Genomic DNA, 14,860 nt, shown 5'->3' with positions numbered 1-14,860 from the left:
AATATATATCATTTGTGTGTATGTAGCAAATATTATCCACCATCGTATAAGTTTCTTGCTAACAATAGCAGTTTAACTAAAGCTCAATTTAATCTCATCTAAGCTTAGTTATACAAAGCTTAAAATCCAACTGTTACTTTGATAATAATTAAAACATTCTTTATTTCCTCTTTATGTATTCTCCCATTTTGCCCGTTCTTCTTTCTGTTTTTACATAATCTAATATATCCTGAAAAAATCTTGTCACAGGGTAAAGATTCAAATTATTAAAAACAACAGCTCGCATTATATATAGTCCAATGTGTTACTAGTTCCAAAGGTGATCCATGAGTTACTAGTTCCAAATGTGGCTCATGAGTTACTAGTTTCAATCTTGTAAAAAACACTTCTATTATGTAAATAACATATGTACTTATAAATCCGTTAGTAGCCAAAATTAATAGCAATGCAAAACAATATTATTTATAGACACTTTTAGGAAATTAAAACATTTAAACGATATATATCTGATGGTACATATGTTCTCATTTGTTTCAACATTATGGGTGAAAAGTGTAGATATCAACTAAGCACACAATGAGTCTTTTTTGACAACTGGATATGTTGACAACAGGGACTAAGTATAATAAATTAGGAAACAAATAAAAAATATTTTATGATAAATTCACAGAATATTTTGAAAATAAGATGGTCATCCTGGTTCAGTCGTGATGTTGGCTTAGGAACAAAACTGACATACCTTTGCGCTTTAGTCTCCAAGAAATTTGTTTCTCAAAATGCAACAAAACTAATAAATACACTGAAAATGTTTCTATTACATCAATATCACTTAGGTCAGAATGAATGTATAAATATACTTCCAAAAATGATTTCTAAATTCTTATGGTTGAAAATTATCATTTTATTTAAATTTGTCCATAAGAAATTACTATCACAACCTTTCAATTCATTTAATAACTTTTAACACAATAGCACACTTAAATTTTATGTAAGAAATTAAAATTGGAACTTCAAATTTTTCAATGATTGCGTTTTCTTAAATTTAATATGATTAATTGGAAAATTATCAGTAGTGACAAACAAAAACATTAAAGTGATTATTACTGTCAATAAATATGTAAACCTCAAAGTAATGTCTTAAAATATTTGATGTTTTGTAAAATTTCTTAATAATATATACATAAAATATGAATTTATTTGAATTATATATTTTTATAGATATGTTCATGATAGTTTCGAAATATTGAATACACACTTTTTTTAAATCTTTCATAATCACCATGATTTATACTTGAGTACTGAATGAACAATTATTCATCAAACATACAAGAATATAATTGTAAAAAAATATATTGGTCATGGTAAACAAACATAAATTAACATTAGAGATTTAATATTATGATTTTCTTATACAAGCGTGGTAAAATAGCTTATTATCATCATTATGCCCTTTCTTTCGAACAATATATATGAATGAAAAAGATTTCTTAACTAAGTATTTTATACATTTTCTATACACACTTTATATATATAAATTTATTCCATTAATTTCTTATTTAAGATAAGCTAGTTGCTTTTCTTTATTAACTAGATTTATTATATATTGGCATGTAAGATTTTTTAAATTTTTCTTCATCGTTCGTATTCATTTACCAATTTATATAAAAGAGAAGATTCATTATGGCACTGTCTATTTCACTGAGTTATAAAAGAGTTTCTTGTTTTACCGATTCCATGTAACCGTATTGAGAATAATAAGCATAGTGATCCCACACACTATCCTCATATTAGCAATACAGTTATGGATTCGTAAACCCTCCACATATCATATTGCACAATGCTATTCTTTTTGCATAACTCTTATTAGATATTTTAAATCATACATTGACTGAATATCTCTTTCTAGTTTTTCTCTCTTTTACAAAATATTAAATTAATTTACAGAGATCTACAAAAACGTCTATAGATCTTTTCGTAAACATTCGGGCTAATATAAAGACAAGGACCTTAAAATATTATATTATATCACATGTTTCATATTATGTCGACAACAATTATTTCATAATAAATTCATAGGAAAAATATAACAAATCTTATACATTATTACAATTTTTGCTTCAAATAATATTCAATAAACAAACTTACAAAATTTAATATAAGTAACTCCAATATACTGATTTATAATTCATATAATTTACTGCAACTATGCTTGCACGAAAATCAATAATATATTAATATTAATATTGCAATATGTCAATGGTGAAAATGATAATATACATTTATTTTGGTTGAGTGTGTTGACAAATTTTCAAAACTGGAAAAATTAAATCTTGACAACGCCACAAAATAATTCCTTAATATACTAAAATTTATATAAAATCATTTTCAACGATTGCCTATTGTTTAATATTATGTAAGAGTAATTTACAACGCTAACCTATATAAAAATCTGGCACAAGGAACATTAATAATGTACAAGCACGATTCAGTCTATTGCGTGAACTCGGTTCACCTGACTGTTTTTCTGAATAAATAATTGCTACAAATACTTAAAAAAAAAATGGAGGTGCAGCGGTCATTTGGAAAATGCATTAAAACTTTTTCACAGCATACCCTTCTTCACAGATACACTTTGAAATGCAAAATTTATTCGACAGTCTCGTTATTCAACACTTTGTCCTGAGTATTTGTTAACTAAATGTTTTTATTTGAAGTTCAATTCTGAATCATTCACTCAAATTACAATAATTTCATTTCATTAATCACACTTATGAATTGACTTTTAATAGACTTATATTTCTCTTCCGCAAATCGTCACTGTAGGCATGAGAAGTTATTAATTCGTTAAATGTACATAAATTAATAGCTAGGCCTTTTATATCACCGGATTGCTTCCTGCTACGTTACACTAATGACATTGCCAGCATTTGTTGTGCTCGTGTTTGTTGGATCTGGCAGCCCTCGTCCGTGCGAATGTGCGAGACTTCGATCAGAAGATTTTGTACATGAAGTCACATCGTGAACAGAATTCTTTGGACATTGAGATGTGAGTTGATTAACACTAAGAGGGTTATTGATGTCATGTGGATTTGTACCCACAGGATTTCGATGTGGTGCGTGCTGATGCATCAAGGGCTGGACAGGCAATTTGCATTCGAAAGCAGAACTTTCATGAGGTGTAAGTGGAGATTGTAAGCTCATACATGGGGATGCTAGACTAATAGAAGGGGACGCCAAGCTCGTGGACGGACTAGGTAAAATCATTGATGAACTAGTCATACTTGATAATACACTTAGACCACCAGGACTTGATAGCGATTGATTCAGAGATTCTTCTTCGTCATCAGGAGGTGTCTGGACATCACCCACGCTTCCGCAACTTCCGAGATTATCATCGGATTGATTGCCATCATCTCCACCATCTTCACCACCAGCTTCCATGTAGCGAATGCATTTCTTCTTGCGTCTGTAATCATTGTCATAATAATAATTACTAAAATATTATAAAAAAGTAGAAAATAAAAGCGAAAGAATATTTCATGCTACTGCAATCACACAATAAAAACAAAATTAAATAAATTCTTGACATCCAAATATAAACCAGGTTATATGCGATGGAAGTCAGTCAAGTGCTTCTAGTAAACAACAAAACAAAATATAATTAAATACTGCCAATTCGGTCATGCTAGATATCCTGAAATATAATAAATTAGTGCTGTAACATGCAAAATTAAATTAGTTGCTCTACAACATAATAACACTTAAACAAAATAAAGAGAAAAATATGATATCAATATAAATCAATCAATGGTTGAAAAAAAATTAAACGCAATCAAATAATATTTAACCACAACATTGAGCACACAATTTTTAATCTACGGCCAACTCAGTTTTGAAAACACAAATACACAGAACACGGACTTAGCAGCACTGACCCAGACCGAGGGGGCCGACTATAGGTTTACATAAGTAGGCTCCTGAGGAGAACTAGCATTGGCATTTCCTGTGCCAGCTGAAGAACTGGCGCCAACGGATGAATGAAGCAGGCCCAGGCTGGTATTGCCTCCACTGACCGCCAACCCCATCCCGCCCGTATGAGCGGACTGGAGAATACCACTGTCCGGACTGCCAGTAGCAACAAACAAACCAGGAGTTAGCATTAAAGACGCACACTGAGATACCCTTGCTTCATTGCGAATATTACACTTATGCATAGATACATCGCATTCACACCATTCTCCAAATACATTTGGAATTAAAAACATTTAGAAAATGTGTCTATATACAAATATTTCGGATCCCTCATTATTAACAAATGGTAATAAAATAAGCGGTAGCTGTGCATTATGTAACAAAGCCAATCAAATAAACTGCAATTTATTTGTTATCTCGTCACGTTCTTTTCTGTGTGGGAAGACACATTTTCTGAAAGTTCACATCACACTGGATCGCTTATTATATAACATTAGATAGAAAGCTAAATTCTACATAAATCCCAATACCATAGCTTCTTTTGATTTAAAGTCTTACCACAAAAACAAGACAATGTACAAATATTAAAATACCCATATTGTATAAATAGTACTCAAAGAAAAAGCATTTATAAATCAAATATGTAAGTGTTCCAAAAAATCATTCAATGAGTTATCCAAGGTAATATTTAAAACAAAATTAGCATAGAAAAACGTTTACTTATATTTGGCGATTACAAAATAATAATATAACTAGCCAAATTTATTTGATGCAACACTTATATATTTACTATAAATTACTGTAAATTATCCACCTTAACGATGACCAGAAGCTTCATAATAAGCATTTCATTATTATTAAATATTCGAATATTAATTAATTTTCATATAATCTAAGTATTATATTTTCTATCTGTTATATATTATATTAAAAATTTGAGAAAAATGTTCTCACCTGCAAGGCTTGCACCATTGGCTTTGTTGATCCAGACCAAATCTGGCGCGACATTTTTTCATATTATTTCCTAAACATAAAAAAAATGTTATTCAATGTATTAGAGAAATTTTTGAGGAGTATCATGCAATATTAAAGTTACTAAAAATGAACTAAACTTGAAAACAAAATATACGTGCAACCATTTTAATATGAAATATATGAAAAATTTAATTTGGCATTCGACCTGTTATGGCAGATCGTTAGAACGTACTGACGTTCTAACGATCAATCGCGTCATTATTTGAATCAGTGCGATAAATTCTTTGAATCGTTCAAATAGCAGAATAGGTCCCTGCAAAATAAAATCAAGCGGCCAGCCCAATGTGAATTTACTCGTACGCGTATAAAACTGAATCCCTCAAAAGAACAAAGAGTACCCAGCATGCACCAAATAAGAAATACATAGGAGGCTGTCCGACTGTTGAAATAAAATGACAGCTGTAGGAAAGCCTCCCACCAGATGAAAAGGCAGGGTTTTGGTATAATTGGTTGCTGTGATATGGCAAGGTTTAAGGTGTTGTACCTCCATCGTTGGTCTCTTGCTTTCGTTTCCTCTTCTTGCCGCGCGAAGAGTTAGCGCGAGACGACCAGTCGGGGTACAACTGCATGTGCAACTGCCTCTCTCGTCTAGCCAGTTCGTAATACTTGGCCTGTTCTTCGCGCCCGAGTGCGTGCCACTAAAGGAAAACGAAACCAAAATTGCATCAACTCATCGCTTCCGTAATAAAACGATCAAGATCAAATTATAACATTATAACGAGACGCTTTTCGCCGGCCTTTCGTTTATATTTAGAGAATATTGAAGCTGCAGACACTTAACTACCGATTTTTGATAAGATAGAAATAAAGCGAGGCCTACTACTTTCCGGTACGTATTATTTCGTGCTAGAAGAACAGACAGGATAGAAATTGTTTCATTTCGGGGCCACCGCAACGTTATAGTTTGTTTTCACGCGGAGGGGCTAGACCAATTATTTAATGCAATAACCCATTCTGCTAATGAAACAAATTCAACGAATTCAATGAACTCCCGAGCCTGACAACCCGCAACAAGGAGTCCGCACAATGTACTACATAATGGCACACATAACAGCGAATTGATTAACGGAGTAGATTAGTAGAACAGCTCGTGAAACGCACGTATATTACTAAGCTTTAGAATAGGGCTAAATGATTTTAGTAAGTGGCCTAGGCCACAGCAGTCCGGGTGCGCCTGCTGTTCTAGCACTACTGCACTAATGTGGTACTGGAAAGGTTCGGTACCTCCCGGATCGGCCGGCGAGCGCTCTTTCTTTCGTTTCTTCTTCTTGGAGCCGTAACCGTAATTGTCTCTGGCACTCCATCCCGGATACATCTGCATGTGTAGCTGCCGTTCCTGGCGAGCCTTCTCGTAGTATTTCGCTTGCTCTTCGCGACTCAGAGAGTGCCACTATCAAGGCAGGCAAAGAGAAGCGATCAATATTACGGCTCGTTAAACCTTATTCATATTTCAACATTGACACCACGCATAATGCATGCAAAGTATTTTGAAGCGAGGACTCGGAATAGGATTAAAATAATTAACATATAAACATAACAAACTAATTATTAAGATGACTTACCCGTCGCCCTAATATTTGGTTAATCGCTGCACTTTCTTTTAATGTACATTCTGCAACTACTTTGGCACGCATTTCTTTCATATAAAGCATGAAAGCATTTAGAGGTTTCTTGATATGTGGCTTTTTCTTATCTGCTGCAGAATTACCTGCATCAGGTCCATTTTGTTTGTCTATTTGGGCCGCTGTTGAATTTTTAGAATCCAAAGATGACCTATAACCAAACATAATATATGCGTGAACTAATATAAAATATATCAAAATTTCAATTTTTTATACGTTTATTAAATACCGTTTATGCGTCTGAACAAACGATTGTGTATATAGTTCTGAATCTGTAATTTTCGACGTACTTCTAGTTAAACCTTTTAGCTCTGTATCGGAAGAATTAGTTGACACTATAGAAGGTGGCGGTTCAAACCATGGTGACACGATTGAAGATGAAGTGCTGGTGCTGCTAGGAGGGGATGCTATTGAGCAAGGCCAGCCACTAGTCAACAAAGCGTGCTCGGCTATTTTCTTAGCGGCCTCAACGTAAGAAAATGTTTGCAAAGAAAAATGATCTGGCAAATTTAATAAAGGTTGCGGTGATGAAAATTGTTGCAACCTATTTACGTAAAGAGCGGCCAAATCTTTCTGTTTTGCTAGGGAGTTTATAACAGAATAAAGACGTCCTGATAAATCATCAGGTATCATCTGATCTTGCAAGTTTTTATTACTATCATCGTGAATTGCGTTTAATAAATCATGTTGTACAGATTTGCCAGATGTTGGCATCGAGAGATCAGCTGGTTGATAATCTGTTTCGGGGAAGTCACCGTGCACTATGGCTGATTCTGGGTGCAACTGATCTGGCGGACGAACGCGTTCGTATTTTGAAGCGAAACGATGCTTCTTCACGTAAACGCTCTTGCTTTCGACCGAAGCAACAGGCTTTTTTTCTAGGATAAGGTTTAGAGGTTCTGAACAACATCCATTCGGTTCCATTCTAAATAATTTCACATAATACGCGATACCTAAACACGATCATTATCGCGTAATATTGGCCGCGGCACTTAACCAATATCCGTCAGCATCAGCGACGGCTTCGAAAACTCGAGACTCCAATTTAGTAACATGACAAACAGCTTAACAAATTCTGTATCAAAAACGTGATACAACAAACTATTAATTCTGCATAGAGGCAGAGGTGCGCGCGACGTGCGTTGCACACAGTTCGGGTATTACAAATGCGCCGTACATTACAACCCTCATAACAGCGACGCGCACACGTCAATAAAGTACACAGTCTCTCCCGAACAAAGAACATTCAGCTACGCGTAGACCCCTAGGCTACGAGTCACAGATGCGACGGAAAAACAAATTGAATGCAAACGAACGACTAGAGAGGACTCTAGCAGTTTTAGTCCACTCAATAAAGAATTCACTAACCTTGCATATCGGTGGTTATTATTCTGGTGCGGTAATTCTTGTTTGGGCCCCGGCGTCACGATTGCGGGATGTGATGTTAGTGAATGCACGTGGTGAGGATGTGCGTGCGGACTAAGCCCGGCATGCGGATGAGATGGAATCAGTCCGGTCGGTGAAAACCTGTAGAAATCACTGCGGGATGCAAACATTTTTAAAAACATACTTCACTGGAAACATTATAGATGCTTATAATATATAATTAGATCGAATGGAATAAAACACCCACCGATATTATCAATACATTTTCTAAAGTCAAATAATTAATGTCAATAGTTTTGCATTACGACTTTTTATAAGATCCGGTGATATTAAATTAACCCTCCGTCGGTCGGCGTGGTCTGGCCAGACTTTTTTCGACTTCAATTAAAAAAAAAAATTCTTCTAGTAATTCTATAGACTTGAAAATCCTTGACTTTTCCTAAAATTTCATTAGCTGTCGATCAATGAAAAAATCAGGACGAAAAAATGTACAGAAGGATAATTATAAGGATAATAACTTTTTTATACTTCGAACGGTCGGAAAGGTCTGTCTAGACCACCCACACATTTTGTATGAAATATACGCTTTTTGATATACGTAAACCAGTATTTTGTCTTTTTTCATGGTATTTTCTATTCAAACTGCGTTGTATATATTCTTTGCTATGTGTTGTAACATGAATGTTAGTATTTTCATGACGAGAGTTCCTTGAGAACCTACCAAACTTATTGGTAATCGCAAACACTGAAAATCCGATGAGTAATGCACACATTATCAACAATCTTTTTACCCGTACTGCGTTCGAAATGTTTTTTTGTGAAACCTGTAGTGAAATTATATTTTTACTTTGAGTTTTACAGCTCATTTCAAAGGCGACGCACCTCATTTCGTTTTCATTTGAATTTCACATTCATTTCAAAGGCGCCGAAAAAGAATAAATATAGTTTTTCATTGATATAAAACAGAAAAATTAACAAAAAAAGCAACGATTTTTTATATTTCTTGATTTTTTCTATATATATAATATGTAATATTTTTATTATAAGCAAGCTCAACACATGCAAAAGACGGTAAGAAAAAGAAAAAATCAAAACTTTAAATATTTATTACTAATAATCGTTAATATATAAGACACCAAAAACTCATTTATCCCATATAAATGCATGTAAAATGAATGGTGGTCCAGCCTGACCTTTCCGACCGTTCGAAGGTGAAAAAATATCCGACCGACGGAGGGTTAAATAGTTGTTTAACATGCGTGTCTGTTAGTATTACCATAAGACATTGTATGTTGTAAATATGCAAAAGGAAATAATTTAATACAATTTTAATCATTTACCTGGGAAGAGTTGTACTAGTAATAGGTAACGATGATGGATACGGACTTCGAAATCCTGATGATCCTGAAGAAATGGGGTACATACTGGGCGTATGCCTTAAAATAGTAAATTTATATCATTATTTGAATTTATATATATGCTATGTATACAGTTTTATCATAATGAAATACTTACCATGATGCGGCGACTTGTGACATTTCTGGACTAAGCATAGGATAAGAATACTGCGCTGGTGAGTACGGAAACATCGAAGGCCTCGTCAAACCTAAAGTTAAATACTCATATTTAGCTATTTATAAAGTACTTAATTTTAAAATAACATTATATAATTAAATAGCTTCACTGAATCTAACGTTTAACTTCGTTTCATGCAGAATCACTCATATCATGGTTCTGTTTTGTTATTCTATGAGTGATAAATTTATGCAATACACAAATGATTAATTTAACTTATGATAGTGTACTCCAATGTATCAGTAGAAATTAAACATAAAGATTTACTTTGTGAGATAAACAAAGGATTTTTTAAAAATAAAAAGTACATTACGCCTTGCACCGATCAAGCATGTTGAAAACGCTTTGCAATGGGTGCATGCTATAGCACGTGCCCGGAACTCAAATATTAGCGTCGATAGATTTCCAGGTCTGATTTGATTGTATGACGAATGGTGTTAAGTACGGTGTAAAAAATTAAGTGGGTCACAATAGTGTGAACATGAATTCTTGTTTTACTACTCTCCTTCAGTAACATAAACCAGCTGATTATAAATAAATAAATAAATAATGCAACTATATGTTTGGAAGTTGTAGTCAATACTTTACACTTTGAACAGTAGATGTTTTACACTAATATAAGTATGTTTGGAAACATTAATTTCTAAAATATAAATCGATTCCAAAAATTAATATCATTGTCTGTTTTCAAAAATTATATTCGACAATTTACAAAAAAAAACGTTAAGATAGGAGCAAATTATGCCCTTTATACAATCTGTTTATGCTTCAAGTAACGACCCCAAAAACAAACGCTCTTTAAAAAGTTGGAACAGAAAACATAATACAGACAGTAATACGACATGAAACGACTGTGCCGAACACATTTAAGGTAGTATTTAAGTAAAATATACTTAAAATATTATTTTAAGTCAATTAGAATTGCTTACTATTGAAGTACGATTATTTGTATTCATTATGTTTTTTACAGTGTATACCAATTTTTAAAAATATATTGCATTTCATTTATGTAGATTGTAGACATACTGATAATCACAACAAATGAAAATTTATACATTATAAAAAAATCAACACATGTCAAGAGTTGACAAATGCTAAAATTGATTCTGATAAAATCAAATGAAAGCATACATATAAACGTACTATATATTTACAGGCAATAGATAGACATCTACATCGTGCGGAACTTATGATGTAATAGTTTAAAAATCTATCAAGTTGAAGGGGTTGATTTCAAAGGGGAAACGACCCCTTACTAATAACATGCCCCGTGAGAGGTGAACACAATAACTAAATTGAACGTTTTAAAAGCGCTTATCTGATGTTCGACCGACGTGCACCAAAAGCTTGTGTACTTGTCATATGTAATGTTTGCAAATGAGAACCTAAGGTTCTCAATTGCTAAATCCAAATCATTTATAGGAATAAAAAAATCACATCACCAAATTACACTTTAATCGTATCAGATCATCTTATGGATAATGATAAGATGATAATGATAATGAATTAAAAAAGTCATCATATGCGAAGTTTAAGTTCAAATTTGAAGGTTGATTTTATTAATATAAAGCAAAAATGTTATACCTTGGCATCTGATGTTGTTGTAGAAACAATACGACTAAATAATCAAGAATTGGTGGATTGTAATATAAATAATAAAATTCTACTGAATTATAATTTTATAACTTATATTACAATCCACTAAACTTTATTTATATTTTACTGTATTAGTTTTGTTAGTTAATCATCTAATCAAATTCGGAGCGCTTTTGTTTACATTATCATTCAATAATTTCTTTATTACTATTTTATTTGTCTATATAATAAATATCTTATTGAAATAGCTTTGATCGCAAGTTTACTCAGAAAAATGTCCTGAAGATGGAACGTGTATAGCTCCGAAACGTTGACATTAAATGAAATAAATGTTAAAAAAACTTTTTAGTTTTTAATTACAATTGCATTTCTTTATGTATCATCGTTGCACCAAGAACCAAAACCGAAATCGAATTCGAGACTAAACATAAAATAGTAAAGATAATCGTAAAAAATGATGTAAACATCTTAATGCAATGCATTTACAGTAGAATTTTAGCAAACTTCTGTTTTTTTCTTGTTTATCACATTTTTTCCATTATCGTAGCGTTCGTAATTAAGTTCGGTAATTCAATTCAATTCAACAAATACTTCAATTCAAAAAATATTTTCTTATTTATTAATTTAAATTCATTATAAATAAAGGAAAAAAGTGTGGATTAACGAGATTCCCACTGTCCCTATCTACTTTCTAGCGAAACCACTGCCAATAAAGGAAAAAAGTGTCTAGTTAAAATTTTATATAAATGCTATAAATTTCAATAAATGAGAATCTCCATTTAAGTGCCCTTAAGGACGAACATGACCTCTCCTAGCTAAAGGGTGCGTCAGTCAAAGCAACGACAAAATGTAACTGGAAGCGATTTACATTGATACCCATTACAAGTCTCAGTGACAATGCACATGCAAGCATGATAGCTCCTATGAATGTAATATCACTACAAAACCCTTTATCCATCTCCTGCTCACATTGCAATTTCGAACGTACTTTATGCAAAAGAATTTATTTATTACTTCTGAACAAAAATGCAAAAGTAAATAGCCACGTGATTTGCTACTTGCTCATATGATATCAAAAGTATTTCAATTATAGAAATTTATTAAATAAACAAACAAAATGGTAATACAGAAATTACAGCATGCAATTGTAAATAAAGCGCTCTGAGAGATTATAAACTACGCAATCTTACACAGAAAACTGGTAAGGTACTGGTTTGATAGATTTCGATAAAAATTTGATGCATTTCTCTTGCTACAATATTTACAATTACGGATTTATATTCTATGGTTCAAAAACTCTGTAAGACAGAAAGAAGACGATAAAAATATAGTTCGGTAAAATCTTTTGGCTATTATCAAAAAATGTGAAAAAATGTTGTAGCCCACATATGAAAATATTATTACAAGATAGAGAAGTGATTTTGCAGAACATTACAATTTTCCACGTGCTTTGTATAGTCTATTAAGGAATTATTATCTGTACTTCAAATGAAATGTAAGGATTTTTATTTGCTAAAAGCTCGCTCCAAGAGAAGTACTCTGTAGCAATTACTAGTTCAAGTGCTACTTACTTCGTAATTGCTTCGACACTCAAGTCATTTGCAAATAGATTGTGGTAATTGAGCAAGTTATTTAATAAATTAAAAACAAGCTGTCGTGAAACTCAACTATTTTAGTCTATTATAAATTTCATCTTAAATGTAGAAATCAAACAATGAATTAGAATGAATTGAAAGTTGCTAGATCAGATCAAATAGACAAATTTCTGTGTACTAAAAATGTCACAATTGATTCATTTAGTCACGGTTATATCCTATTAACACGTTGATTGCCAACTTCGAGATGACTCGTAGAATGCGATCTTTTCTAGGATGCCAACTACGAGATATCTCGTAGTAATATAATGTGATTAAATTAACTCTTTGGGGACGGCTGCCCACCTGATTGGACAAACATACTTTGTGAGGCACAGGCTATTTTATAAACAATGACTCAGTTTGCATCGAAAAGTTGAATAAATTACATATAGCAGTGATAAACAGTGTTGTATTTTGTAAATAATTTTAAGTTATTTTAGTAGTATTTTTAGCCTTTTTCTTTGCTATATGGTCTTTTTTTATATTTAAAACGACCGAGCGCTTTTAAATATGGCAAAACAACTGGTAAATTTGTGAATTAAGCAGTAGTGAAGATGAGTTTCAAATAGACATTCATACAGACAATTTTTACGAAATTACTATTCGCACCGAAGATAGTGATGAATGTGATGATGATATTATCCAACCAACAAAAAGAAGAAGTTCGACAAATTAAATGAAGAGCGAAAAAACATTAGCGGATGCGCCAATTCTCCTTCCAATAACCGAGTTTGACATACATCAACAAACACCCCGACTACAAATACCAAGCAATAGACATCCAATAGATTATTTTACTTAAAAAGCACTAGGGGAAGGCAACAACATTTTATTGTAAAACATGTCAAAATAAACCAGCAATGCATTATGGAAATTGTTTTGAACGTCACCATTCTTTATAAAATGATCAAAAATAAATCAATATTATAAATGTATGTCCTTCAATGACCACAAATTTTGTCAAAAAACTGCATAACATACACAATAAAATCAAGTTTACAGCCGGTTGAGTAGATTGTTTTGAAATCGGTGCCGTCCCGAAAGTGTTAAATTGTAAATTTTGGCCATATTTTTTACAACATCCGCGACAGTCAACTTGTTAATATTTATAACACAAAAATTTGTCTCGTATTACAGTTTTTAGTTTTTGATATGGTAGTTTCATAAAAAAAGAATAAAATGATGAAAGTATCCATTTACTACGTTCTATATATACATATAGGTTGTATATGTCTACACATACCACGTATATTCTATCATACTAACTGAGACATTCCTTCATTTCCAACAATGTGAGCCAATATCTACAACATGCTGCACTTACCAGTAGCAGCAAGCAGAGGTCCAAGGCGTTTCCAGTCTCCGGTGCTGAGACCGACAGCTGGTGGCGGAGGTGGCGGCGGACTCGTTCCAGGTGCTCCGTTACCGGCCGCAGGCGACGCTCGCAACCCAAGTTGCAGTCCTCGCCAGTACTCTCCCATAGCACCCATTGCTCCCATGGCTCCTGCGGCCGTTTTTGGATCGAGCTGGTAAGGCGGGATACCCATGTGAGCAGGAGGCGGTTGCGTCAGGTGTTCGCCGTTGTGACAGAAAAACGATAAACCCGTCGCACCCGGATGCGTTGTCGGCAATCCCATCTTGCTCGCCTGCAATGAGATAATAAAGTGTTATGATAATCAAACTTGTCAAGTGTGGAATTATTCTTGTTATCAGAACGTAAGTTTAGATGGTGATTAATATAATGATGTACTTTTGTTACGTAGTTATAGAATTTATTAAACTCTCCTTCGATAATTCAGGTTGTTGGCTTATAATTTAACCCTTGTAGCTGTGGACTGTATTAAACACTGATTTGTTTGTATATTATGTATTTGTTGCAGTTCTAATTACAATCACTGATTTGTTACTAAGTTATAATGAAACAAGATATATTTATTTCTATTGGTTATTTACATGTTGTTAAGCAGACTTTCCTTTTTGAACCACTAGTTCAATTAGAACACCCCGCTACCCCCTTTACCAGGGGTAGCAACCATT

The 14,860-nt window shown here is 33.1% G+C and overlaps 1 protein-coding gene across 2 annotated transcripts; it reads right to left on the bottom strand.

Moving 5' to 3' along the window:
- Positions 1 to 2,400: 2,400 nt before the first annotated feature.
- Positions 2,401 to 14,471, bottom strand: LOC113378398 (protein pangolin, isoforms A/H/I/S-like). Of its 2 annotated transcripts, XM_026618927.1 has the most exons (8): positions 14,148 to 14,471; positions 9,531 to 9,621; positions 9,356 to 9,451; positions 7,998 to 8,168; positions 6,570 to 6,780; positions 5,492 to 5,645; positions 4,927 to 4,996; positions 2,401 to 3,466 (listed from the first exon to the last, which is right to left on the bottom strand). In XM_026618927.1, exons 1-8 carry the CDS (start codon positions 14,458 to 14,460, stop codon positions 2,899 to 2,901), a joined length of 1,674 nt encoding a protein of 557 aa, XP_026474712.1. In that variant the 5' UTR covers positions 14,461 to 14,471; the 3' UTR covers positions 2,401 to 2,898. The 2 variants fall into 2 exon arrangements, with proteins under 2 accessions (XP_026474712.1, XP_026474713.1); XM_026618928.1 differs by lacking the exons at positions 2,401 to 3,466; positions 5,492 to 5,645 and adding an exon at positions 6,232 to 6,397 and having other exon boundaries at positions 4,923 to 4,996.
- Positions 14,472 to 14,860: the final 389 nt, after the last annotated feature.

This window comes from Ctenocephalides felis, unplaced genomic scaffold (genome assembly GCF_003426905.1).
Source record: "Ctenocephalides felis isolate EL2017-DRISC unplaced genomic scaffold, ASM342690v1 CF-g0.4_SCAFFOLD_01886, whole genome shotgun sequence".
Taxonomy (NCBI): Eukaryota; Metazoa; Arthropoda; class Insecta; order Siphonaptera; family Pulicidae; genus Ctenocephalides; species Ctenocephalides felis.
This window is presented reverse-complemented; position numbering and strand designations above follow the sequence as displayed.